The sequence below is a fragment of the Trichechus manatus genome, unplaced genomic scaffold, assembly GCF_000243295.1.
Source record: "Trichechus manatus latirostris isolate Lorelei unplaced genomic scaffold, TriManLat1.0 scaffold00117, whole genome shotgun sequence".
Taxonomy (NCBI): domain Eukaryota; kingdom Metazoa; phylum Chordata; class Mammalia; order Sirenia; family Trichechidae; genus Trichechus; species Trichechus manatus.
The window spans coordinates 3,201,062-3,226,374 of NW_004444053.1; the positions used below are offsets into that span (position 1 = coordinate 3,201,062).

Here is a 25,313-nt window from a genome sequence, read left to right on the forward strand (position 1 = left end):
ATTTTAACAAAATCCCCAGGTGATTCTTGTGTATAACTTCCTGGGAACTTGTTAGAAATGCAAATACTCAGCAAGAGTTCGAATTTGAAAGAATTGATTAAAAGCCCTGGTCATACATACCAGCTATGACCACCTGACCAGTTGCAGAAATGAGGACTGTAATTGTTGAATATTTCTTCCTTATTTTATGAATGCTGCATGTGTGTGATATATATATTATTTCAAGTGTCTTTGTTTTCTTCCCTGTCTTATCTCATTACAACAAAACAAACATTAACAAAAACGCTAATCAATTTAGGTTCGAACTCCTGCTGAGTATTTGCACTTCTTTGAGTCAATTCTGACTCATAGTGACCCTGTAGGACAGAGGACTGCCCTACAGGGTTTCCAAGGCTGTAATCATATGCAAGCAGACTTGCCACATCTTTCTCTCACGGAGTGGCTGGTGAGTTCAAATCACTGACCTTTCAGTTAGCAGCCAAGTGCTTAACCACTGTACCACCAGGGCGCCTTTCTTGTCCCATTACTTATCATAAAACATAAGATGTATAAACTTTACATCATAGCATTTAAGGACAAACATCACTGGACTCTGCATTCTCTCTGGGAAAGTGGTTAGTGTGTTTTTGGCTGTACGCAGGAGAACTGTACCCTGTTAGGCGTAAGTATGACTTTGTTATTGTCTTCATTTGGAGATTAAGTATGGTTTAAGGAGATGCTTATGGGTGCCAAGTTGACAAGGGGTAGACTGTGATGGTTAGCTTTTATTTATTGTGCTTTAAGCAAAAGTTTACAATTCAAGTTGTCTCTCATTCAAAAATTTATGTATTGTTACGTGACCCTAGCTGCTCTCCCTATACTGTGACACCACACTCCTCCTTTCCATCCTAGATTTCCTGTGTCCATTCAGCCAGCTCCTGACCCTCTCTGCCTTCTCATCTCGCCTCAGTACAGGAGCCGCCCACTTAGTCTCATGTATCTACTTGAGCTAAGAAGTACACTCTTCACAAGTATCATTTTATGTCCCATAGTCCAGTCTAATCCTTGTCTGAAGAGTTGGCCTCAGGAACGGTTTTAGTTTTGGGCTAACAGAGTCCAGGGGTCATGTCTTTGGGGTCCCTCCAGTCTCAGTCAAACCATTAAGTCTGGTCTTTTTACTAGAATTTGAGTTCTGCACCCCACTTTTCTCCTGATCCATCAGGGACTCTCTGTTGTCTTCCCTGTCAGGGCGGTCACTAGTAGTAGCTGGGGCACCATCTAGTTCTTCTGGTCTCAGGCTGATGAAGTCTCTGGTTTATGTGGCCATTTCTGTGTCTTGGGCTAAGACTTTCCTTGTGTCCTTGGTGTAATTCATTCTCCTTTGCTCCAGGTGGGCTGGGACCAACTGATGCATCTTAGATGGCTGCTCACCAGCTTTTAAGACCTGATAGCTACTCACCAAAGTGGGATGCGGAACATTTTCTTAATAAACTTTGTTATGCCAGTTGACCAAGATGTTTCCCGAAACCATGGTCCCCAGGCCTCTGCCAAGTGTTTGGCTGTATTCAGGAAATTTCGTAGCTTTGGTTTAGTCCAGTTGTGCTGACTTCCCCTGTAGTGTGTGTTGTCCTTCTCTTCACATAATTCTTGTCTACTATCTGGTTAGTGAATACCCCTCCCTCCCTCCCCACCCTCATAACCATCAAAGAATGTTGTCTTTTGTGTTTAAACCTTTTCTTGAGTTCTTATAATAGTGGTCTTATACAATATTTGTCCTTTTGCAACTGACTAAATTCACTCAGCATTAACACCTTCCAGATTCCTCTATGCTATGTTTCATGGATTCATTGTTGTTCTTTATCTTGTGTAGTATTCCACTGTGTGAATATACCATAATTTATCCATTTGTCCACTGATGGGCACCTCGGTTGTTTCCACCTTTTTGCTATTGTGAACAGTGCTGCATTGAACATGGGTGTGCACATATCTATTCCTGTGATGGCTCTTATTTCTCTAGGATGTATTACAAGGAGTGGGATTGCTGGATCATATGGTACTTCTATTTCTAGCTTTTTAAGGAAGCGCCAAATCGATTTCCAAAGTGGCTGTACCATTTTACATTCCCACCAACAGTGTATAAGTGTTCCAGTCTCTCTACAACCTCTCCAACATTTATTATTTTGTGTATTTTGGACTAATGCTAGCCTTGTTGGGGTGAGATGGTATCTCACTGTAGTTTTGATTTGCATTTGTCTAATGGCTAATGATCACGAGCATTTTCTCCACCTGAATGTCTTCCTTGGCAAAGAGCCTGTTCATATCCTTTGCCTATTTTTTAATTGGGTTATTTGTCTTTTTGTTGTTGAGGTTTTGCAGTATCTTGTAGATTTTAGAGATTAGACGCTGATCGGATTTGTCGTAGCCAAAAAGTTTTTCCCAGTCTGTAGGCTGTATTTTTACTCTTTTGGTGAAGTCTTTCAATGAGCGTAAGTGTTTGACTTTTAGGAGCTCCCAGTTATCTAGTTTGTCCTCTGGTGTTTGTGCATTGTTACTTATGGTTTGAATTGTGTTCATGCCATGTATTAGGGCTCCTAGCATTGTCCCTATTTTTCTTCCATGAACTTTATTGTTTTAGATTTTATATTTAGGACTTTCATCCATTTTGAGTTAGTTTTTCTGCATGGTGTGAAGTATGGGTCTTGTTTCAGCTTTTCTGCAGACGGATATCCAGTTATGCCAGCACCATTTGTTAAAGAGACTGTCTTTTCTCCAGTTAATGGACTTTGGGCCTTTGTCAAATATCAGCTACTCATAGGTGGATGAATTTATATCTGGATTCTCAATTCTGTTCCATTAGTCTATGTATCTGTTGTTGTACCAGTACCAGGCTGTTTTCACTACTGTGGAGGTATAATAGATTCTAAAATCAGGTAGTGTGAGGCCTCTCACTTTATTCTTCTTCTTCAGTAATGCTTCACTTATCTGGGGCCTCTTCCCTTTCCATATGAAGTTGGTGATTTGTTTCTCCAGCTCATTTAAAAAATGCTGTTGGAATTTGGATTGGGATTGCATTGTATCTGTAGATTGCTTTGGGTAGAACTGACATTTTCACAATGTTGAGTCTTCCTATCCATAAGCTAGGTATGTTTTTCCACTTATGCAGGTCTCTTTTGTTTACTGCAGTAGTGTCTTGGGAGTTTTCATGTATAGGTCTTTTACGTCTCTGGTTAGATTTATTCCTATGTATTTTATCTTCTTGGGGGCTATTGTAAATGGTATTGATTTGGTGATTTCCTCTTGGAAGTTCTCTTTGTTGGTGTAGAGGAATCCAACTGATTTTTCTATGTTTATCTTACATCCTGATACTTTGCTGAAATCTTCTATTAGTTCCGGTAGTTTTCTTGTGGATTCTTTGGGGTGTTCTGTGTATAAGATCACATCATTTGCAAACAGAGATACTTTTACTCCTTCCTTACCAACTTGGATGCCCTTTAATTTCTTTTTCTATCCTAATTGCTCTGGCTAGGACCTCCAGCACAATATTGAATAAGAATGGTGATAAAGGGCATCTTTGGTTCCCGTTCTTATGATGGTTAGTTTTTATGTGTTGACTTGGCTAGGCTATGATGCCCAGTTGTTTGGCCAAACACTAGTCTAGTTGCCATTATGAAGTAGTTACATGTGATTAAACCAGCTGGATTTAAGTAAAGCAGAATACCCTCCATAATGTGGGTGGGCCTCATCCAATCAATTGAAGGCCTTAAGAGCAAAATGGAGTTTTCCCTAGGATATATTCCACCTCCAGACTGTAAATAGACATCTTGCCAGAACTTCTCCACTCTTCTCATTGCTGACCTATGGATTTTGGGACACAAGATGGATGGAATCTCCAGCCTGTTGCCTGACCTACAGATCTTGGACTTGCCAGCCCCCACAATCGCATGAATTAATTCTTTAAAATAAATCTCTCTTTCCCTGGTTCTGTTTCTCTAGATAACCCTAAGACAGCCCCCAAACTGTCTTCCAACTTTATCTTAACCTATTCCTCTACACATATTTCTTGTTAATTGTACCGTCTTATATATACCTCCACACTTTCTGTCCTAATACTTTATGCCCCTTTCCCTACTACAGAGTTCCCTCTTTCCAAATCTCTGTTAAAATCCTACCCATTCTGTATGGCCAACTCAAATGCCACCTACTTCAGGAAGCAACTCTTGATTTTCCCAATGTATTTATTTGCTCTCTTCGCAACCCAAGGCTTTTGATTGTTATGATGCCTGACACACTATCTTATATTAGTTGTGTATTCTACTTATCTTTTCCTATCACACATTTTAAGTTCCTTAAGGGCAGGAGCCGTGACTTCTTCATCTTTGAAAAAGTGAAGTGCTTTCCAAAATATGAATAAAAAAGGGAAGAGGGCTTTTAAAAGCCTCTGATTGATTTCATTTTCATGGAAACATTCAAAGAAAAGTATCCTTTGAGAGTGTGATTTTGAGATAACTACAAATTAACAGTAAATGGAGAGTAAGGGGAAAGTAACTGATTTTTCAATACCCTATTTGGTGCCCAGTAATGCGACAGGTGTCTTCATGTATGTTCTCTCATTCCTTCACAACCATCCTGTGAGATATGTATCATCCCCACTTACAGATGAGGAAACCAAGGCTCAATAGAGTGACTTCCCAAAAGTATCACAGATTTAACTGAGTGGCAAATCTCACATTTTGAACTCTCTTCTATCAGTATTACTTTCTGAAAGAAGTAGAGGAATATGTAGTACTGAAAGATCCTTTTCCAGAATCAAAGGAGATAATGTTCACAAACGCCTTTTCCAAAGTACAAGTTAAACAAATGTAAGGTATCAGTTATGGGGAGGATGCCATAAAAAGCAAAACAAGTAGCTATCATTCAGTTTCTATCATTAAAGCACAACAATGCCTTGACAAAAGCATCCGGCAGACTAGAGATCATCAACAGGCACTTTAATCTTAATGTTTTTTGTTGATGTGGCTTTTTAAAAACATGGACATGTAGCTATGTAGTACTGGAGGTAACTATGTTGAGTCCATCACATAAACAAGCCATTACAATTCAATATTCATTTGGCACCAGGATGTAGTTTGCAACAAAGGACAAAAATAAGACATGGTCCCTGCTCAGAAGGCTTACAATCTAAAAGGCAATAAGAACAGAGGATGTAACTGTAGACATAGAAAATTCTGTATTTTTAATTAATTTTTTTGCATGAAAATTTTCCTAGCCTTTGGTGTTAGTTAATGAAATGCTTCAATGAAATAGGTTTTAGAATGGAATATGAAAGGGAAGGTACTGATTTGGATACTGTGAAAAAAGATTGATTTAATTTCTGGGATATAATGAACAATGATTTTTAACTGATGGGTATCAGAATATTTTGGGGTGGAGGAAAGGTTTTATAAAGTTTCAAAACAAGATGGTACCTTCTGCCATTGCTTTGACTTATTTTCCTTTATTTTTAAAATTTAGTTAACATCAGAGCGAGTATGGATCTTTTAGGTTTCTAAATGGAACAATGCTTTAAAAAGAGACAGACAGGTACCAAGATTTAAAGACCAAGAAAAACAACAGCGCAAAGTGATGCCAGGGAAAATTGGAAAAACAACAGTAATAAAGAGGAAGAATCAAAAGTAAAGATCACAAGACAATGAAAGAATTAACAGGTTGACTGAACGTTAGTTAAGAAGACTAGGGAGAGGGAAAGATGTAATATGAAATTTGTCCTAGGAGAAATTATTAAAAGATGTAATCAATGTTCTTGCTGAAACAGATGATACGTTTAAATAATTTTTTAATAAAAAAGGAAACAGAATGTAAAACATTTATTTAATAAAAAAATTTTTTATAGTCTACACAGAATTGAATAAAAAGTTACAACAAATCATTTTCACTTCTTTGGAAAACTGCACACAACTTCAAGACTGGATTTAGCATTCTACAAACATGGCCACACACCAAGACGTGAACTTATTCGTCTTAAATAAGTAAAGGCTTAGGTTGTGTGCCACAACTTCAAATTAAATTACAGGAAAATATTGCTTTGGTAATGTGAACAATTTATTGTACCACAGTCCATTTTATTTAAAAAAAAAAAAAATCAAATAAAATCCCTCAAACACCACTTCCCTATTTGTTTCTGAGTAAACAATTCCCTATGCAGCAAAAAACCCAAAGCAAAGCAAAATTCACCAAATATAAAGTTGGTGGCTGCTACTTTTTTTTTCCTCTGCCAAAACAAACTTTATTGCACCGGAAAGAAAAAAAAACATAAAACTTCATTTTTGTACAGTCAGATATAAAGACATCTCTTTGACTCCTGTGCATATATTTCTTCAACTAAGATTAGGGCGTAAAAGTCAGGCCACAATGCCAGACATGCTCTGCCCATGGCAGCGCCAAGGAGAGGACTGTCACTTGAAAGTGGGAACACTTAAATGGATGACAGACAACACTGGACCTACAAACCAAGGGCATCCTTCTAAGCCCTGGACTAGCTCTGGGAATGGAAGAGGTAAATTTGAAGCAGGGGTCTCTTTTTGAGTCTCTGTGTGAAGAGACCCAACCTTCAGGTATGCAAGATAAACTCCCATTCCCCAGGTCCATTTCTTGTCCAGTTTCTCTGCTTCCTGCCCTCCCAAGTAGGACATTCTCCTTTATGACTATCCCCACCCCCCAGTTCCCCTCAGGGAGATCCCATGATCCACAAGGCAGACACCTTCATAGCGGCAGGCAGGGCAGGTACAAGTTATCCTCTCCCTTACAGGCAGCTGGATACTGACAGGCCCTGCATCACATGGATCACCAATACCCCACTGGGAGCTATAACACAGTAAGAATCTGGAAAGTACAGGGGAGAACACATCAAAAAGGGGAAGAATGGATTCCCTTGATGCCCAGTATCACAGGGCACCTAAAGCAGATTTTTCTGAGCCAACCAGCTAAAGGATCACTGCAGCTAAATACAGAGAAGCGACACAGCCAGGTAAACACCCATCAGAGCCAGTGACAAAGAGCAGCTGGAAGGGAAAAAGGGGGAGGGGGGAGAAGGGGAGGAGTCTCCAGAGTCCCAGCCCAAATCCTCTTCTGCCTCTGACTATCCTTGTTCCCCACAAGTCCCTGGAGGTTGGAGTAAGGAGGGGGACTACAGGCTGGGGTGAAAAAACATGAGGACAGCCAAACAAAATACAATAGGACTAGCATCAGTCTCCCCCCTGTACCATATCCCCAAGAGAAATGCCCTCACTGTGACTAGTATTTATGAAAATCTGTAAGAGGCTATTCTATGTAGTGGCTTTAATTCCATCCACACAGCAGCTGCCTGTGTTGGGAACTTTCAAATCAGTGATTGTGGGAACAAACAGTATTTTCAGCTTCTTACGGTGCCTGTGCAGGCTTTACCAAGACCTTGGTTCAGTCTTAGTCACTTTTACCTCCTGTCCAAAATCTAGAAAAGGGTAAAGGAACGGGATAGGGGAGAAAGGTGCTCAGGCGCTAGGTAAAGATTACTGATCAGCATGGCTGCTACTTTTCAGACATCACTTCCCCTTCCTTCTTTACCCAGTGCTCCTTTCCTTTCCTTTATTTGGAAAGGAAGGTGAATGAAAAATGACCTACTTATCCCCATTCATTTGCTTCTAGGATTCTGGCTTAAACCAAATTGAATACATCAATTTCACAATCTTCACATTATTAACACTGCTTAGCTGTGTCATTCTAAAAAAGTTAACATCTTAGTTAAAAGCACCTACCTAAACATCTTTTCGAGACAAGGCAACAAAATTGGCTTTTTCAAAAATTTAAAATAGTTCTCATATCTCACATACACTGCAGCTACTTCATAGACTGATTTCAAAATTAAATGTATGCAGAACGTTTCTTCACGTAACTTGGAAATAGAATCACTAGCAATCCTTATTTTAAGGATTATCCACCCTTAGAAACAAAGACATATCTAATGCACAAAATCCAGGAATCGAGTCTGAGTTTCTGTCCCACTGAAATAATTAAAAAGATGCTCAGTTTATGAAAAAGGCCTCGGAATAACCCAAGTCCTAATGACATTATTATCTTGTATAAGAAGGACAAAACAATATAAAAGCTATAAATGGAGATGAAGTTATTAAAAACAAAACAAAACTTTTTCATCTTATTTTGGAAATAGAGGGAATGCAAATAAAAAATGGTCTAGTTAAAGCCTTACCCCATATACTAACTTTTCATCATGGAATTGATAGTCTTTCATAATGAAGAATTAAAGAAAAGCAGTAGGCCTACCTTAAGTTTTCTGATTAGGTCTCTTCGTTTAGATTGTTAGCAGGCTTCAAAACTTGCCTTCTTTCCTAACTACATGAGCTTCTCTAGGAAGCATACGAACAATGCAAAAATGTACTTCTAAAGAAATTCTACACAAGTACATAACTGTCAAGACAGTAACCAAGAACACTCATACAGTGAATTTTAAAAAATAACTTAAAATTAGAAATGACATATACTCCTTATAGAATACTAAATCAGAACAAATACTGCCAGTAAGAACAATTTTCATCTGCAGAAACACAAATGCACATGGGTAAACACAGAAATAAAAATTAAGTTGAATAGAGGCAGGTGCTGTTAGAACATATTTCCATCTCGACTATCACATCCTGTGGGCCCCATGAAACTCTGGTGCCACCAGGCCAAGCTTCTGGCCAAGGGGGTTCAGAAGTACGTGACACTTAAAACATCCAACTCACTCGCTGATCAAGTATACAAGCCATGTGATGCTTGATTGCTCTTGATTACTTAATTTCAAAATCAAGTTCACTTTTGAATCAGGAAAAAGTTATCCTTAAATTAGCTCTCATAAATAATCCACGAAATAAACTTCATTTCTGGCTCCTTTGAATAGCATTGTATTTGTCCAAGAACACAAGGTATTAGTCAAGTGGCTGCTCTGAAGCCATGAAATGCACATTCATAAATATATGTCTACACCTTAAAAAATTAAATACGTCCAGGCACAGTTGCTATGCAGAGTTCTTGCTACAAGAAGGTGGTTTTCAGTAGTATATTATGAAGTGGTTACTTGAGAACTTGATTCTGGATCTTCCTGCTTTCTGTATTTCTTCATAATACTGACTGTGCCATTAACCAGGAAAACCACAGCAATAAGAGCAAAATAGCCGGCGTAGATCAGGAACTAAAGGGGGAAAGTAGTCATTTACAGAATTAAAAATTAGCAGGTGAACTGTTTCCTTTCACACATGTGAACATTCTCTATATTTTAAAGGCATATTCAGAGCTTCTCAGTAAACTTCAAAAAACACTTGTGTGTTTACACCATGTGCCAGGCACCGAAAACGCAAAGAGGCAGTACACCATGGTGGCACTGGAGCCTGGCTGCCTGAGTGTGAGTTCTGGCTTCATCCCTTACTAGCTGTGTGACCTTGACCAAGATACTTTGTCTTCTCTGAGCCTTGACTTCTTCATTTACAAAATAGTGTTCATAATACCTTCAAATAATTAAAAAGGTAGGATTGTGCACGTAAATACCAGCGTAATGCTAATGTTGTTAATATTACTCTTTTACTGTTGTTGTTATTATTGTATCATGGTCTCTACCCTCAAGCTGATAGGTGGGAACAACAGGCTAAGTTCTGAAGATAGGAACCTCCATTCATTCCCTGGTAGAGGGCAGTAGAAGGTCAAACATATGCCATTATAGGATGACTTTAAAAAAAAAAATCTTTCCTAAGTCAACATTTTAATGTTTATCAATATCTTTTTTTTTCTTAAATACCACTTACTAAATATAAGCTGAATCAAAGTTTATAAAAAGAATGTGGCCCTAAGTCTTTTGAGTCAAGTAAGCTTGGATACATTTTCCTATAAGAAAACAATTAATCATGGCAGTTAGGGCGCAGCCCATAAAATCCTATTATTCCATGTGTTTAAACCCACCCTTTCTGCAAGAATATGCTGTTAAATTCAGCTTCAAATGTCAGCTGTGTGTTTCCCTCAACTAGACCTGGAAACTCTTCCTCATGGAACAGGCAGCACGGCAGGTGCTTAATTTTCTCCCACTCTTCACCTCAGAAGTGAGCACCTAACCCTTGAGAGGTCTTCTCAGTTTTTTTCCTTCTGGTAGTAATTGTGAAACATATAGAAAGTAATAAGCTCCCACTTTTGTCTCCTTGTTTGAGGTAGCACAGTGAAGACCTGGGAGAAGCGTAGGTGTTAGAGTTAGACAGACACTGGTTTAAGTCCTAGTTCCGCCACACCATTATAAACTGCGTGACCTAAAATAAATCACTTAACATCTCTCTTATTTTCTTTATCTTTAATCCTGACAACAACCCTGCAAAATTCTATATAAAGTACCTGGCACATAGAAGGCACGCAATACACATTACCAAAACCAAACCAAACCAAACCCGTTGCCGTCAAGTTGATTCCAATTCAGTGACCCTACAGGACAGAGAAGAAATGCCCCATAGGGATCCCAAGGAGTGGCTAGTGGATTCGAACTGCCGACCTTCTGGTTAGCAGCCATAGCTCTTAACCGCTGTGCCACGAGGCTCCACAATACACATTATTATTTCTCTTTTAGATCTCTTCAATAAAAACAAAGATAATTACTGCCAACATGTTGGGTCTTTGACTTCTAAGAAAACTAACAGGTAAGTGTGGAATATCAGGTAGTATGTATGGAGAGAATAATGGGCAAGGAATCATCTGGGCTGGGCTGGGTTGGAGCAGGAACTTCTTATTCAAATGCCCATTTAGCCAAAGTACAGAGCAAGCCCTGCTTACAAATTCACAGTGCATGAAGGTATATAAACCCAAACCAAACCCATTGCCATCAACTCAATTCTGACTCAAAGCAATCCTATGGGACAGAGCAGAACTGCCCCAAAGGGTTTCCAAGGAGCAGCTGGTAGGCTCGAAATGCCGACCTTTTGGTTAGCAGCCAGGCTCTTAACTACTGCCCCACATGGGCTCCATGAAGGCATATACAATTCCCGAATGAATTAAAGTATCCATTTAATCCTGAGTGTTTATGCAGGTGTTTTCTCAATAGGTCATATTTCAAGAATCATTACACTATTTGTCAATACAAGTCATTACTTTGGTATTTGGGTAAGGGATGTTTTAAATAAAGAAAGGAGGAGACTTAGAGAGCTGTGACATGAAGCAGGGCATCTCAAACATGGGGTACAATATTCTAGGCATAGAATTAAGCATGGAGAGGAATAAATGGTTGAGCAGAAGAACTTGGCTTGGAAGGAACCATTATTACTTCTCACCTAAAATAGTCCCAATGGGCTAGTTGGGTATACTCAGGATGGTTCTAGGGTCTAATAAAAGAAAAGAAAAAAAAACAAAAACTGATGGCCCCAACATCCTCTAAGTAAAAAAGAACTATGAATGGAGGATGACTAAAGGAAGGAGGGGACACTTTCACTTTTTTGCTTTGTATCTATCTATATTGTTGGAAGAGCCTGGTGACACAGTGGTTAAGAACACAGCTGCTAACCAAAAGGTCAGCAGGTCAAATCCACCAGCTGCTCCTTAGCAACCTGATGGGGCAGTTCCACTATGTCTTTTGGGTCGATATGAGTAGGAATCAACTCCACAGCAATGGGTTTATATCATTGGAACTTGTTTTCATTAAGCATGCTCCACTTCTGTCACCTGATCAAGTTATGATACCTTCTGAAACAGAGATCATCTTACCTGAGTGGTAATTTCTAAGCCAAGACCACTGGCATCTACCACAATTAGAGTGAGCAGAGTCTGCAGTGCCAGGGCAATGAAGGTATTTACACCAAACACTAGGGCATAGCGCTCCATGCTGAGGTTTGCAGCAATCTGGAAACTTTAGAAATAAATAAAGAAGAATAAATAAGCAAGATTACTTCCTGGATAGTTATAATTTTTACCTTAAATGTGAAGAGAAGCCCCTTCTTTCTACTGTCAATTCCCTTCCCAATTAAGTGACAGGCATTTTGTTGCTGAATGATGTAGATTTCATGCAAACACTTGAGAACAGTAGGAATATATAAACAAGGGAATAAGCAAACCTTGCCTACATGCTTCCTCAGGAGAAAAACTGATAACACACATACAATATAATCTTTCATCCTTTTTGCCTCTTTTAACCAGAAAATTGAATTTCTCGGTCTATAAAGAAACCCAAGTTTATCCTGTCACAATATTCCTAATGCTTCTTTGAACCAAAACACATACGTTGCTATAGTGATGAGTAGCATGTAGATGATTCTGAAGACAACATAGGATGCGTAGCACACCCAAATGTTACCCACAGTGTCCATGATATACACTGTGGCAGCAATCAGGAGTGAAAACAGAGACAATGTCGTTTCTCCCCAAGTTGACCAGGATATTTTTATATAACCAACTGCAAACACGGCAACAGCACCTACAAAACAAAAAGAGAAAAGTAATTTATTTTGCTAAACAAATACAATTTCAATAAATAAAACAATCAGTTTAGATGACTAAGTTTTAAAATCTCTAAATTTATAAATAGGGTAGCTCAAGATTTTAGACAGCCTTGAACTCAAGCAGAGAATTTTGGACTCAATGGAATAAACAACATGGAGCCACTGAGAGATGATGAAAGACTGAATCAGGGCAGGTGACAGTGAGATGGAAAAGGAGATCACAGACCCAGGGATACTGCTAAGGAAAAAATACTACTGGGGCTGAAGCAGAGGGAAGGGTCAAAAAAGACTAATGCTTTTAGCCTGTCAATATGGCAGAATGGGTCATCTAGCATTTAAACCAAGGAGCAGTCTAAAGCATGGCAAAGGGGATTCTCTGCCCTTTGGTAAATGATTGTGATGATAATGAAGCTAAAATGTACTTAAGTCCTTTTTAAGTGCCAGGCATAGTTAAAAGTGTTTTCAGAAATCATGTAGAGCCTCTCAACAACTTACTGAGGTAGGTCAACAAATCAGAAAGGGAAAACAGTGTAACGGTCACGGGCACAGGCTCTGGAGCCACCCTGTCTGAGTACAAATCTTGACTTTAATACTTACAATCTGTATAGCGTTGGGCAAGTTATTAATCTATCTGTATTCCAGTTTCCTTAGCTGTAAATTGGGGATAATAACTTTCCTATCTTAGGCATTTTGTGAGGGCTGAGTTAATATACGTAAAGTCCTTAAGAGTAGCACCTAGAACATTATTAAAGCGCTACACAGATGTTGTTATAAACTATTGCATACTGATACTCAAAGTTTCACATCAAGTGACAAAACCACATGGTAAATACAGAGATAATGGATACTTGGATAAGCAAAGAAAACAATTTTGAAAATCATTACATTAGGTTCTCCCCAAAGGTTACAAAGAATTCAAGTTTGTTAGTCATATTTCTTCACCACTTGGGCACTTCCAAATTTTCCTCCTAAATTATAAAACCAGAGCTCAAAATAAGTAAATTATTCTTTGGGACTACTACAAATTTGGAAAGGGCGAGCAAATCTGATTACAGGTGGCTTAACTACCAGAGGAATCTCCCCCTCCATCCCACCTTCTACTGTGTTGCTTACCCAGTAAGGTTGAAACAGCCTCCACACCACCATTATAAATAGCAGCATGGCGAGAAGGCATCACCTGCTCCCACAGGCCCTGTGTGTAGTTCACGACTTGAAAATAGCCACAGGTGGAAAGGGCCCACCACACCGACCAGCAGAGCAGAGGGCGAGAGGAGTAGCATATCAGGAAATCATTCCATAGTACCTTTAGCACAAGGAGATGATCTGGCTTGGCTTCCTGCAGAGCAAAAGGGAAACAAAGCCCAAACATCATGAAGGCAATTGTACAGACTTAACAGATTTTTTATTCTTCTTGTAAAAATGAACTGTCTATTCTTTGGTATAAAAAAATCTATTAGCAGTTAATTTATTCCATCTGGGGAAAAAGTAAGCTCTTATACAATTTTTGCTTTACATGCTCTATAACCATTAGCCCTGGTGGGAAAGTGGTTAAGAACTCAGGCTGCTAACCAAAAGGTCGGCAGTTTGAATCCACCAGCAGCTCCCTGGAAACCCTATGGGGCAGTTCTACTCTGTCCTATAGGGTCACTATGAGTCAGAATCGACTCAACAGCATACAACAACATAACCATTAGCACAGCTGTATAAACAATTAACCCAGCAAAGGATGTACTGTTTACAAGATGAAGGTAGAAAGACGGTCACAGATTGCATACCACAGCCAAAGGGAGATGATATTCCATGTTGCCATACACAATGGCAAGCAACATTAATAAGCAACAGACACAGACAGTAACCCTATTAAAACACTGTTCAGTTATAATCAGTCAGTGAGACACTCCTTACAGCTGACAGATTGACAGATTCATTGAACAGGAGTAGTTAAGACAGGAATCTTAGGAAAAAAATAAACCAAAATGTTAGCAATAGTTCTCTCGGTGGGGGGGGGGGGAGGTGTTATTAGTGATTTTATTTCTTATACTTTTTATATTACTCAATATTTGTGCAATGGGAAATATCATGATTATAATGAAGTGGTAAATTAATAAAGCAACTGTGTTTGCAATGAGTGAACCAAGACATCCCCGAGCCATTCACCATCCCAAGACTATGTATGAATCCTTTTTATAAAGTTGATAGAGATATTTTATTTTTTCCTCTTAAGATGATATATTTATTAGCTATATGAAATAGCAATGATTAACAAGTAAATAAAGGACATTTTCTTCTTAAAATGTTAATCTCACTGGACTGAGAACTGGGTAAGGTTTCATCATTCTGCCTACTCACACCATTCCTAAGCAACCTTGTTGTAGTGGTTTCTTCTTTGTACCGTTTAGCCCAAAGGGAGAAATCCTTTAAGTAATTATTACTACAACCTTTTTATGGGAAGTCAGGGAGGAGTGTTGAGCTTAACCAAGGAAACTCACAGAAAGAATTACTGGCACATGGGGAAAAAAACAGGCTAAAAGAAAATGCTAATCACCTAGAAGTAAAAACCAAATAGTGCTGGTATCATGTTGATTTCCTGACATTCTATGAGAGCAAACTTTGTGAATTTAAACAAATTAGAACAAGACAATAGTTAACATTATCTAAATGCATATGCATTTGTTGAGTCGAGTGAATGGCACCTAGTACATTTTCAGCATTCTCCATACTAAGTCCACCAGTTTTACTGAGTTACCTCAAAGAATTTTACTATTTAGCCTCATTTGTCTAACTGGTAAAACTTTGAAAACATTTGTGATATCTAAAACTTCCAAAGATGCTGAAAGTGTTATCAGAAAAAAAAAAAGTAGATTCTTGAAAGAATACTGCTACTAAAAGAATTGACGAACGTCCAGAAGCTCGGCCATAAATTGATACATAAATAGTAAGAAACAGTTTTCTCATCTGGAAAATGAAAATGATAATAATAATAGTAGTAATACCTACCTGAATAAGACTACTGAGATGACATAATGCATGTATTTACTATAAAAGTGCTCAATAAATTTCTTATTGTCATTGTTATTACATAGTTAAAACACTTATAACCAAAACAAACAAACAAATTCGTTACCAGAGTTGATTCTGACTGATAACGACCCTACAAGATAGAGCAGAACTGCCCCACAGGGTTTCCAATGAGCAGCTGGTGGATTAGAACTGCCAATCTTTTGGTTAGCAGTCAAGCTCTGAACCACTGGATCAACAGGGCTCCAAAAGACTCATACTTTACATAAAATCATGCCAGTGTAACAAACTTGAGGATTTAAGATAGATCTCTGTCATAATGAATTCTGCCATGAGGAGTTAAGAACTAGTGGATCTATTATCTGGCTACTCAATAAAAATTGATGGTGTCTCCTGATTACAGTCAGTGCCTCTGGCAGTAATCTGCTTGCTTTCTTCTGTGCTATTCTCGGGTTTCAAATGCTGAGCTTATATGAATTATACTTTCTAAAGAAGCATCTGAAGTGTTACGATTTACATCCCTAAATTATACCTTATAAATGAACAAACATCTGCTCCATTACAATTCCATTACATCAAAATGTTCAGCTGCTTCATAGCTAACACGAATGCTCTGTCTAAATCAGTGACCTTCAAACTGTGCTCATGTGGGGTACAGAATAGAATAGGCTCAAGAGGGTAAGATTCTCAGACCCTCATTCCTGTTTCAACGTGAACAGCTCAATTTTTACTTGTTTATCACATTGGGCCTCTAGTTTCAGATTTTATTTGAAGAAAGGGTTTTGATGCTGTTTTAAAGAAAAAAAAAAGTTAAAAAAATTATTGCCCTCATTCAAGAAATGACAGTCTATTGTAGTGGTTTTGAAAGTCAATTAGATTTGGGCTGGAACTTTTGGCTATGTCACTTCCTTTGTGCCCTTGGGCAATTTACTTAACCCAAGCCTCAGTTTCCTCATCTGTAAAACGAGGACACAGTTGCCTACGTCCTAGAGTTTTAACAAGAATTAAATGAGATAACGAATCTAAGGTTCTTAGCAGCTTCAGTCAAAATGGCATCTGGTACCAGAGTCAAAATAAATGGGAGCTATGACAATGAAGATGAAGATGCAGAAGGAGCATTCCTGCATACACGCATATGAGAAAACTCTCTAAATTTTACGGTTTTTTTTACTACAAAATAGAAATTAATGTTTACCTCAACAGGCTGTTGGAAGAATTAAATGAGTAGTATTCAGTGTGTAGCAGGTGCTCAACAAATGTTGACTTCTCTTATACTCTATTCATTCATGCTTCATTTATATGTTCAACAGGTATTTACCAAATGCCCATACTACATGCTAGACAATGTTCTAGGTACCTGGAATACAGAAGGCAAGGTTTTTATCCTCATAAAATTCACATTTTAGTATGGAAAACAGACAATAAACAAACACACATATAAGAGTGTTTAAAAGGTGCACCTGACCCAACTCATGGCCTTTTCAATAGCCTTATATGCATGTGAAAGCTGGACAATGAAAAAGGAAGACAGGGGGAGGCGGGGCCAAGATGGTTGAGTAGTCTGACGCTTCCTGTGGTCCCTCTTACAACAAAGACCCGAAAAAACAAGTGAATCGATTATGTATGACAATCTAGGAGCCCTGAACATCAAAGACAAAGTTGAGGAATCGGACTGAGTCGCAGGGGGAAGGAGAGACAGTTCAGAAGCAGCGAGGAGTTGCCAGACCTGACCCGGCGGGAGCTGGCAACCTTCAGGCTGGATAGGTAGGCGTGCGCAGTGAGGGAAGCAGTGGCGCTCAGGAGGTGTTTTCCATATCGGGAGAGACCGAGCAGCGGACAGTCTATTCAAGCCTCCAGAACAAGTAAAAAGCAATGCTCAATTGGCAAAAAATAAGTACATGCGTCTGACCTACTGCGTGGATCAAAAAATACCTGCTTTGGTAAAAACCTCTCTCCAATTTACCTGCCCCCTACCCACTCTGCACCGGGTCTCGGGCCAGCTTCAGCCATTGCCGAGTCTCCTGGGCCAGAAGGGAGACCCGTCACCCACCCTGAGCCATTCTCCCAGCCTTGGAGAGGACCAAATTAACAAACAGGGAAAAATAATTTGCCGGCTCCCTTAAGCCAGAAACTCAGGTTAGGCACAGCACCTTTGCCTAGGCACAAGCATAAGGGGTTCACAGACTTTGAATGCCTTTCACCCCTGCATAGACTTGTGTGGGCCCATTTCAACAGCATAGGCCCTCATTACTAGAGTACAACAGGGTATACACCTGAAGCCTAATTTCAATTGTATCAGCTATATGGTGAAGTGGCAGGTTCATGACACTTGACACTGTTCTGCTCATTAAGCAGGGTCCTCACCTCCCCACATCAGGGGCCTGATGATTGGTGGCTCCCCCTATGCCACCTAGCCACATGCGACAGGGGTCCAAGAATAAGTGGTGCCTCCCAGTCCTTACAGACAATAGCACTGAGTGCTCATAGTCTGGCTGCAAAACCCACCCACGTACATGTTCTAGGGAACACGGACATGCTTTCCTCCCAGATACTCAGGGGCAGCCATCAGCCCCTGCCTTGCTCAGCGCGTGACACCCTACTACAGCCAGATACCTGTACCTACACCAATCACCCCTGCCCATCTAGGACTGTAGGTAAGAGCCTGTACCACACACTTGATGACTGACTACCTCGACACCTGAGCTAAATCCATACAAGAAAAGTAAATAGACTCCTGGGCTCACATACCTAGTAACGGATCTAACCACCTGGTGACAGGACGTTAGAGCTTCGAAGGCGCCAATTACCAAAACAGCTCACGTGAGCAGCCTATATGGGCATATCAAAACAAAACAAAACAAGAAGCTAGGACACAGTAAGCACATAAATAAATATAATAACTTATTGATGGCTTGGAGACAACAGTCAATATCAAATCACATAAAGAGGCAGACCATGATGGCTTCAGCAAGCTCCCAAAACAAAGAATCAAGAAATTTTCCGGAGGAAGAGAATTTCTTGGAATTACTGGAGGTAGAATACAAAAGATTAATACACAGAACTCTTCAAGAGATCAGGAAGGCGATCAGGCAAAATGCAGAAAAATCCAAGGAACACACAGACAAAGCAAGAGAGGAACTTAAGAAGATTAGAGAAGAGCATAATGACAAATTTAACAGGTTGCAAGAGTCCATAGAGAGACAGCAATCAGAAATCCAGATTAACAATAAAATTTCAGAATTAGACAACTGAATAGAAAGTCATAGGAGCAGAACTGAGGCAATGGAAGTCAGAATTAGTGAGTCTGAAGATAAAGTACTTGACACCAACTTATTTGAGGAAAAATCAGATAAAATAATGTAAAAAAATGAAGAAACTCTAAGAATTATGTGGGACTCTATCAAGAGAAATAACCTACAAGTGATTGGAGTACCAGAACGGGGGTGGGGAGGGATAACAGAAAATACAGAGAATTGTGGAAGACTTGTTGGCAGAAAAATTCCCTGATATCATGAAAGATGAGATGATATCTATCCAAGATGCTAATTGAACCCCATATAAGGTAGATCCCAAAAGAAAGTCACCAAGACATATTATAATCAAACTTGCCAAAACCAAAGATAAAGAGAGAATTTTAAGAGTAGCTAGGGATAAACAAAAAGTCATCTACAAAGGAGAGTCAATAAGACTAAGCTGGGACTACCCAGCAGAAACCATGCAGGCAAGCAGGCAATGGGATGACATATATAAAGCCTTGAAGGAAAAAAATTGCCAGCCAAGAATTATATATCCAGCAAAACTGTCTCTCAAATATGATGGTGAAATTAGGGCATTTCCAGACAAACAGCAGTTTAGGGAATTCGCAATAACCAAACCAAAACTACAAGAAATACTAAAGAAAGTCCTCTAGTTAGAAAATCAATAATATCAGATAACAATCCAAGACTAGAACACAGGACAGAGCACCAGATATCAACCCAGATAGGGAAGTCACAAAAATAATTCAAAGCTAAAACACTGAAAATAGGAAAACAGAGACATCAATATGTAAAAGATGACAACATTAAAACAAAAAAGAGGGACTAAAAAGTGTAGTAATACATCTTTCAAATGAAGAGGAAGTCAAGGCTAAATAAATAAAAGACTGGTTTAAACTTAGAAAAGTAGGGGTAAATATTAAGGTAACTACAAATGAAACTAAATCCTACACATCAAAATTAAGAAAAAGAAAAACATGAAGACTCAGCAAGTTCAAAATCAACAACAATGAAAAAGATGAAAAGAAAATATATAAAGAAAAATGACTTGGCACAGAAAATTAAGTGGAACAAAGAAACTATCAACAACACACAAAAAAAGACATCAAAATGATAGCACTAAACTCATAGTATTTACACTGAATGTAAATGGACTAAATGCACCAATTAAGAGACAGACAGTGGAAGAATGGATAAAAAACCACGATCCGTATATATGCAGCCTACGAGAGACATACCTTAAACTTAAAGACACAAACTAAAATTCAAAGAATGGAAAAAAATATATCAAGCAAACAACACTAAGACCAGGAGTGGCAATATTAATCTCTGACAAAATAGATTTAAAAGTAAAATCCACCACAAAGGATAAAGAAGGACACTATATAATGATTAAAGGGTCAATACACCAGGAGGGACATAACCATAATAAATTTTTACGCATTTAACAACAGGGCTCCAAAATACATAAAACAAACTCTAACAGCATTAAAAACAGAGACAGACAAAGTCACAATAATAGTAGGAGATTTTCAACACACCACTTTCGGTGAAGGACAGAACATCCAGAAAAAAAGTTCAATAAAGACACGGAAGATCTAAATGCCACAGTCAACCAACTTGATCTCATAGACATATACAGAACACGCCACCCAAAAGCAGCCAAGTATACTTTCTTTTCCAATGCACATGGAACATTCTCCAGAATAGACCACACATTAGTCCATAAAGCAAGCCTAACAGAATCCAAAGCATCAAAATATTACAAAGCATCTTTTCTAACCATAAAGCCATAAAAGCAGAAATCAATAACAAAAAAAGCAAGGAAAAAAAAAAATCAAACACATGGAAACTGAACAACACCTTGCTCAAAAACTACCGGGTTAAAGAAATTAAGGATGGAATAAGGAAATTTACAGAATCAAATGAGAACGAAAACACATCCTACCAGAACCTTTGGGACACAGCAAAAGCAGTGCACGGAGGTCAATTTATAGCAATAAATGCACACATTCAAAAAGAATAAAGGGCCAAAATCAAAACATTAATCCTACAACTCAAACAAGCAGAAAGAGAGCAGTAAAAGAAGCCCTTGGGCACCAGAAGAGAGGAAATAATAAGAATGAGAGCAGAATTAAATGAAATAGAGAAGAGAAAAACAATTGAAAGAGTTAACAAGACCAAAAGCTGGTTCTTTGAAAAGATCAACAAAATTGATAAACCACTGCCCAAACTGACAAAAGAAAAACAGGAAAGGAAGCAAATACCCAAATAAGAAATGAGATGGGCAATAACAGACCCAACTGAAATTAAAAGAATCATAGCAGCGTATTATGCTTGACTACTATTCGAAAGACTGGCTGTTTGAACCCACCCAGAGGGACTTCAGAAGACAGGCCTGGTGATCTGCTTCCAAATGGCTTTGAAAATCCTATGGGCAGTTCTACTCTGCACAAAGGGGTCACCATGAGTTGGAATCAACTTGGCATCAACTACCAATAACAAGGCAGAAAAGGAGCTGTTCATGTTGTACCTGGGAAGCAGAAGAAAAAGACAGCGTCTCTTCACACCAATCAGCTCACTAAACTCAGTATTCTAGAGTTAAGGAAAGCTTAACGGATCATCTGGTTTAACCCACTCTACATTTAAGAGCAGCCTAACTCAGCTTAAGACTGAGAATTAGTGGCGGGATTAGTATTAGATCTGGTGACACCTTCCATAAGGCTCAGAAGACCAGGGGTAACTAATTCAAAGGCAAAAAGAATATTTACAGCCTCCCAAATAAATAACTCTACAGTGAAGGTACAGAGCTGTTCTTGGTTATTCACATCTAATAATGATAATAATTATCCTGTATTGAGTATCTATGCTGTATGCTCAATTGAAAGCTTTACATTGCCTCATTTAACACTCAAAATAACTCCATGAAGTAGATATTATAGTCTCTATTATATGAATAGGATTCACACATGCATACACACAAAGAATGCTTGCTAACAGTAAAAGGTGTAAGTCTACAATTAAAAGTATTTCCATTTGAATAGATATCATTTATTAATGTCAGGCCCTGTGCTAAAGAGGTGCTTTAATTTACACAATTTCCAATAGAGTAACAACTCAAAACAAAGCAGATCCGGCTATATGCCAAGCACATAATGACTCCATTTCCCTGTCTGTGAAAATAGTCACTGGCTTTGGTGGCTCCTCTTCCTGTAGCATCAGCTCCCTTTGCCCCAAAGCAACAGGCTCTCTCTGGAAAGAACGCACAAGGCAGCTTGTGGACTATGGCCATTGCTTTGACTCCTCCTACTTCATTTTTCCTTTTTATAAAATCAAGATAATACTGCTCACCTACCTACTTACTCTTCACCATAATTACCACAATTACAGTATTTATGGGCTTTGTCAACTTACAATGGCCCTGTGATCCCCAATATCCATATACTGACTTTCTTTCAAGCCTGCAAAAAACAAAAACAAGACAAAACAGCAGCATTTTAGAAGCACCGGTGGCGCAGTGGTTAAGAGCTACGGCTGCTAACCAAAAGGTCAGCAGTTCGAATCCACCAGCCTCTCCTTGGAAACCCTATGGGGCAGTTCTACTCTGTCCTATAGGGTCGCTATGAGTCGGAATGGACTTGATGGCAATGGGTTCAGTACTGCTGCCAAGCAGTCCTGTCTTCCTGCTATGGTGTCAGCAGCAGAGCCACACTGTAGCTAACTAACATGAGGCTCTGGTGGCGCAGTTAAGAGCTCGGCTACTAACCAAAAGGTTGGCAATTCGAATCCACCAGCAGCTCCTTGTAAACCCTATGGGGCAGTTCTACTCTGTCCTACTGTGTAGTTATAAGTCAGAATCGACTCAACAGCAACAGGTTTTTCAGGTAGCTAACATGACACTCCTGACAATGCTGTTACCCTAGTGAAAGACTTTATGGAGAAAAGTATAACGAGAAATCGATTTCATATATAGCTATTAAATTATGCTTGGATTAGGAATATATTTGTACAATTCTGCACAAGTCACTAACCTCTGACCCCAACATCCTTATCTCCAAAATGAGAAGGCTAATGAGATCTAAAGTTCCCTCTAACTTTATGATGCTTTGATTGTTGCATAAATTGTGGTTAGGACCACTTCTAACTCTAAAATTTTACAATTCTTCAGTATGTTAAATACTGACATTACCAGGGCCAGATTAAGGCACCTGAAGACCCTAAACACTGGTAATCTGCAGTCCCCCCCTCCTCTGCTTACTCACGCATTTGAAAAGGATATGTGAGTTATATAGATATACAAGTATATATATGTGTGTGTATGTGTCTTAGCTATCCATGATGTAACTTCCTTTTAAATGTGGCTATAATATTAGTGATTGAACGCAAAAGTGGCGTATGCCATTTTAGCGGAATGAGATGTACTGGATTATAAAATTTTTAGTGGATGAGGGGTACTAAGACTTTTACTATATACCACATTTTCTACAAAAAGAATACTCCACATATTCTACAACAAAGAAAATGAGTCAGTGAACTTAGTTGTTCCAACAATCAATGAAAAATTCTGTTGATCTCCACATGAAAAATTGACTTTCACCAATTTTGCTTTAAACGGCTCATACTTCAATTTTGATGCTTGTTTCATAATAAATGCTATAATTGGTTGTTGTTGTTAGGTGCCACTAAGTTGGTTCCAACTCAGTGACCCTATATACAACAGAACGAAACACTGCCTAGTCCTGCACCATCCTCACAAATGTTGCTATGTTTGAGCCCACTGTTGCAGCCACTGTGTCAATCTATCTTGTCAAGGGTCTTCCTCTTTTTTGCTGACCTCCACCCTACCAAATATGATGTCTTTCTCCAGGGAATGGTCCCTCCTAATAATACGTCCAAAGTACATGAGATGAAGTCTCACCATCCTCACTTCCAAGGAGCACTCTGGCTATATTTCTTCCAAGACAGACTCATTCATTCTTCTGGCAGTCCATGGTATATTCAGTATTCTTTGCCAATACCACAATTCAAAGGTATCAATTCTTCTTTGGTCTTCCTTATTCATTGTCCAGCTTTCACACGCATCTGAGGCAACTGAAAACACCATGGCTTGGGTCAGGCGCACCTTAGTCCTCAAAGTGACATCTTTGCTTTTTAACACTTTAAGGAGGTCTTTTGCAGCAGATTTGCCTAATGCAAGACATCGTTTGAATTCTTGACTGCTACTTCTGTGGGCGTTGACTGTAGATCCAAGTAAAATGAAATACTTGACAACATCAATCTTTTCTCCATTTATCCCATGATGTTGCTTATTGGTCCAGTTGTGAGGATGTTTGTTTTCTTTATGCTGAGGTGCAATCTATACTGAGGGCTGTACTCTTTGATCTTCATCAGTGTTTCAAGTCCTCTTCACTTTCAGCAAGCAAGGCTGTGTCATCTGTGTATCACAGGATGTTAATAAGTCTTCCACCAATCCTGATGCCATGTTCTTCTTCATATAGTTTATTTGCTCAGCATCCAACCGGAGGGGCTCATCTTCCGCCACTATATCAGTGTTCCACTGTTATTCATAAGGTTTCCATTGGCCAATTTTTTCAGAAGTAGCCCACCAGGTCCTTCTTCCTAGTCTGTCTTAGACTGGAAGCTTTGCTGAAACCTGTCCACCATGGCTGACCCTGCTGGTATTTGAAATATTGCTGGCATAGCTTCCAGCATCACAGCAACACACGAGCCACTACAGTATGATAAACTGACAGAAATGTGGTAGAAATGCTATAATTATAAATGAACACATGAAATATGTCATAAAAGAAAATTTAATGATCAGAAAATATTACAACAAATTACTATATTTTAGATAGGTCTTTCACTCTAATGTGTTATAATTAAAAACATTTCTATTCTTTGCTCTTACAAATTCTTCAATGCTTCCATTACAATTAAGCTGCCGAAAAAGATCTACTTCTCTACATAATAAGGATAATGAATTGAGTCTTTCTTGAATCATTATTGTATGCTGAGGGTTTCTGAGTCTCTTTAGGGACAAAAATGAGCATTCTGTTGTGTAGCCTGTGATCTTTAAAGTTAGGAATATGCATAAAGCAATTTCAACATTGTGAAAAATGCATTGTATTTATCTTCTATTACGGAATCATGTATGCCTACATGAGTAAAATTTGTCTTTCCTAAATCTGTAAACTTAGCTCTTATGTAAGAATGAAATTGTCACATTTCTCTGTAAAGGTTTGTATTTAAATAACCGAGATAAGTCTGCACTAATTTCTTGGATGCCTTCACGCATTCTTCATCAGGTATATCCACATTATTTAAGAAGGAAAACCTATTTGAAAGAACTTCATACACTTTTGCCCTTCTTTTCATGCAAGATTCAAGTGTGTCAATGATGGTGTAGTATGTGGTTATGCAAAATTGATCTCTGGCACTCAACACTTCTGGAGCATCATTTATTTCTTTCTAATGCTTCCGAGATGGTGAACTGCTTGATGATCAGTATTTGGTACTATTTGTTTTGCTGTTTTCAAAAATCTCAAAGTCTCCTCTTAAAGTATGT

The 25,313-nt window shown here is 38.8% G+C and overlaps 1 protein-coding gene across 1 annotated transcript in view; it reads right to left on the minus strand.

The window, feature by feature from the left end:
- Positions 1–4,950: 4,950 nt before the first annotated feature.
- SLC19A2 (solute carrier family 19 member 2) overlaps positions 4,951–25,313 on the minus strand; it is a 34,919-nt gene continuing 14,556 nt past the window's right edge. Inside the window, exons 3-6 of the mRNA XM_004384093.2 lie at positions 13,584–13,806; positions 12,253–12,445; positions 11,740–11,881; positions 4,951–9,202 (exon numbers count right to left, since the gene is read on the minus strand). Of these exons, the coding sequence (XP_004384150.1) occupies positions 9,074–9,202; positions 11,740–11,881; positions 12,253–12,445; positions 13,584–13,806 (687 nt within the window). The 3' untranslated portion in view covers positions 4,951–9,073. The remainder of the gene's footprint in view (positions 9,203–11,739; positions 11,882–12,252; positions 12,446–13,583; positions 13,807–25,313) is intronic.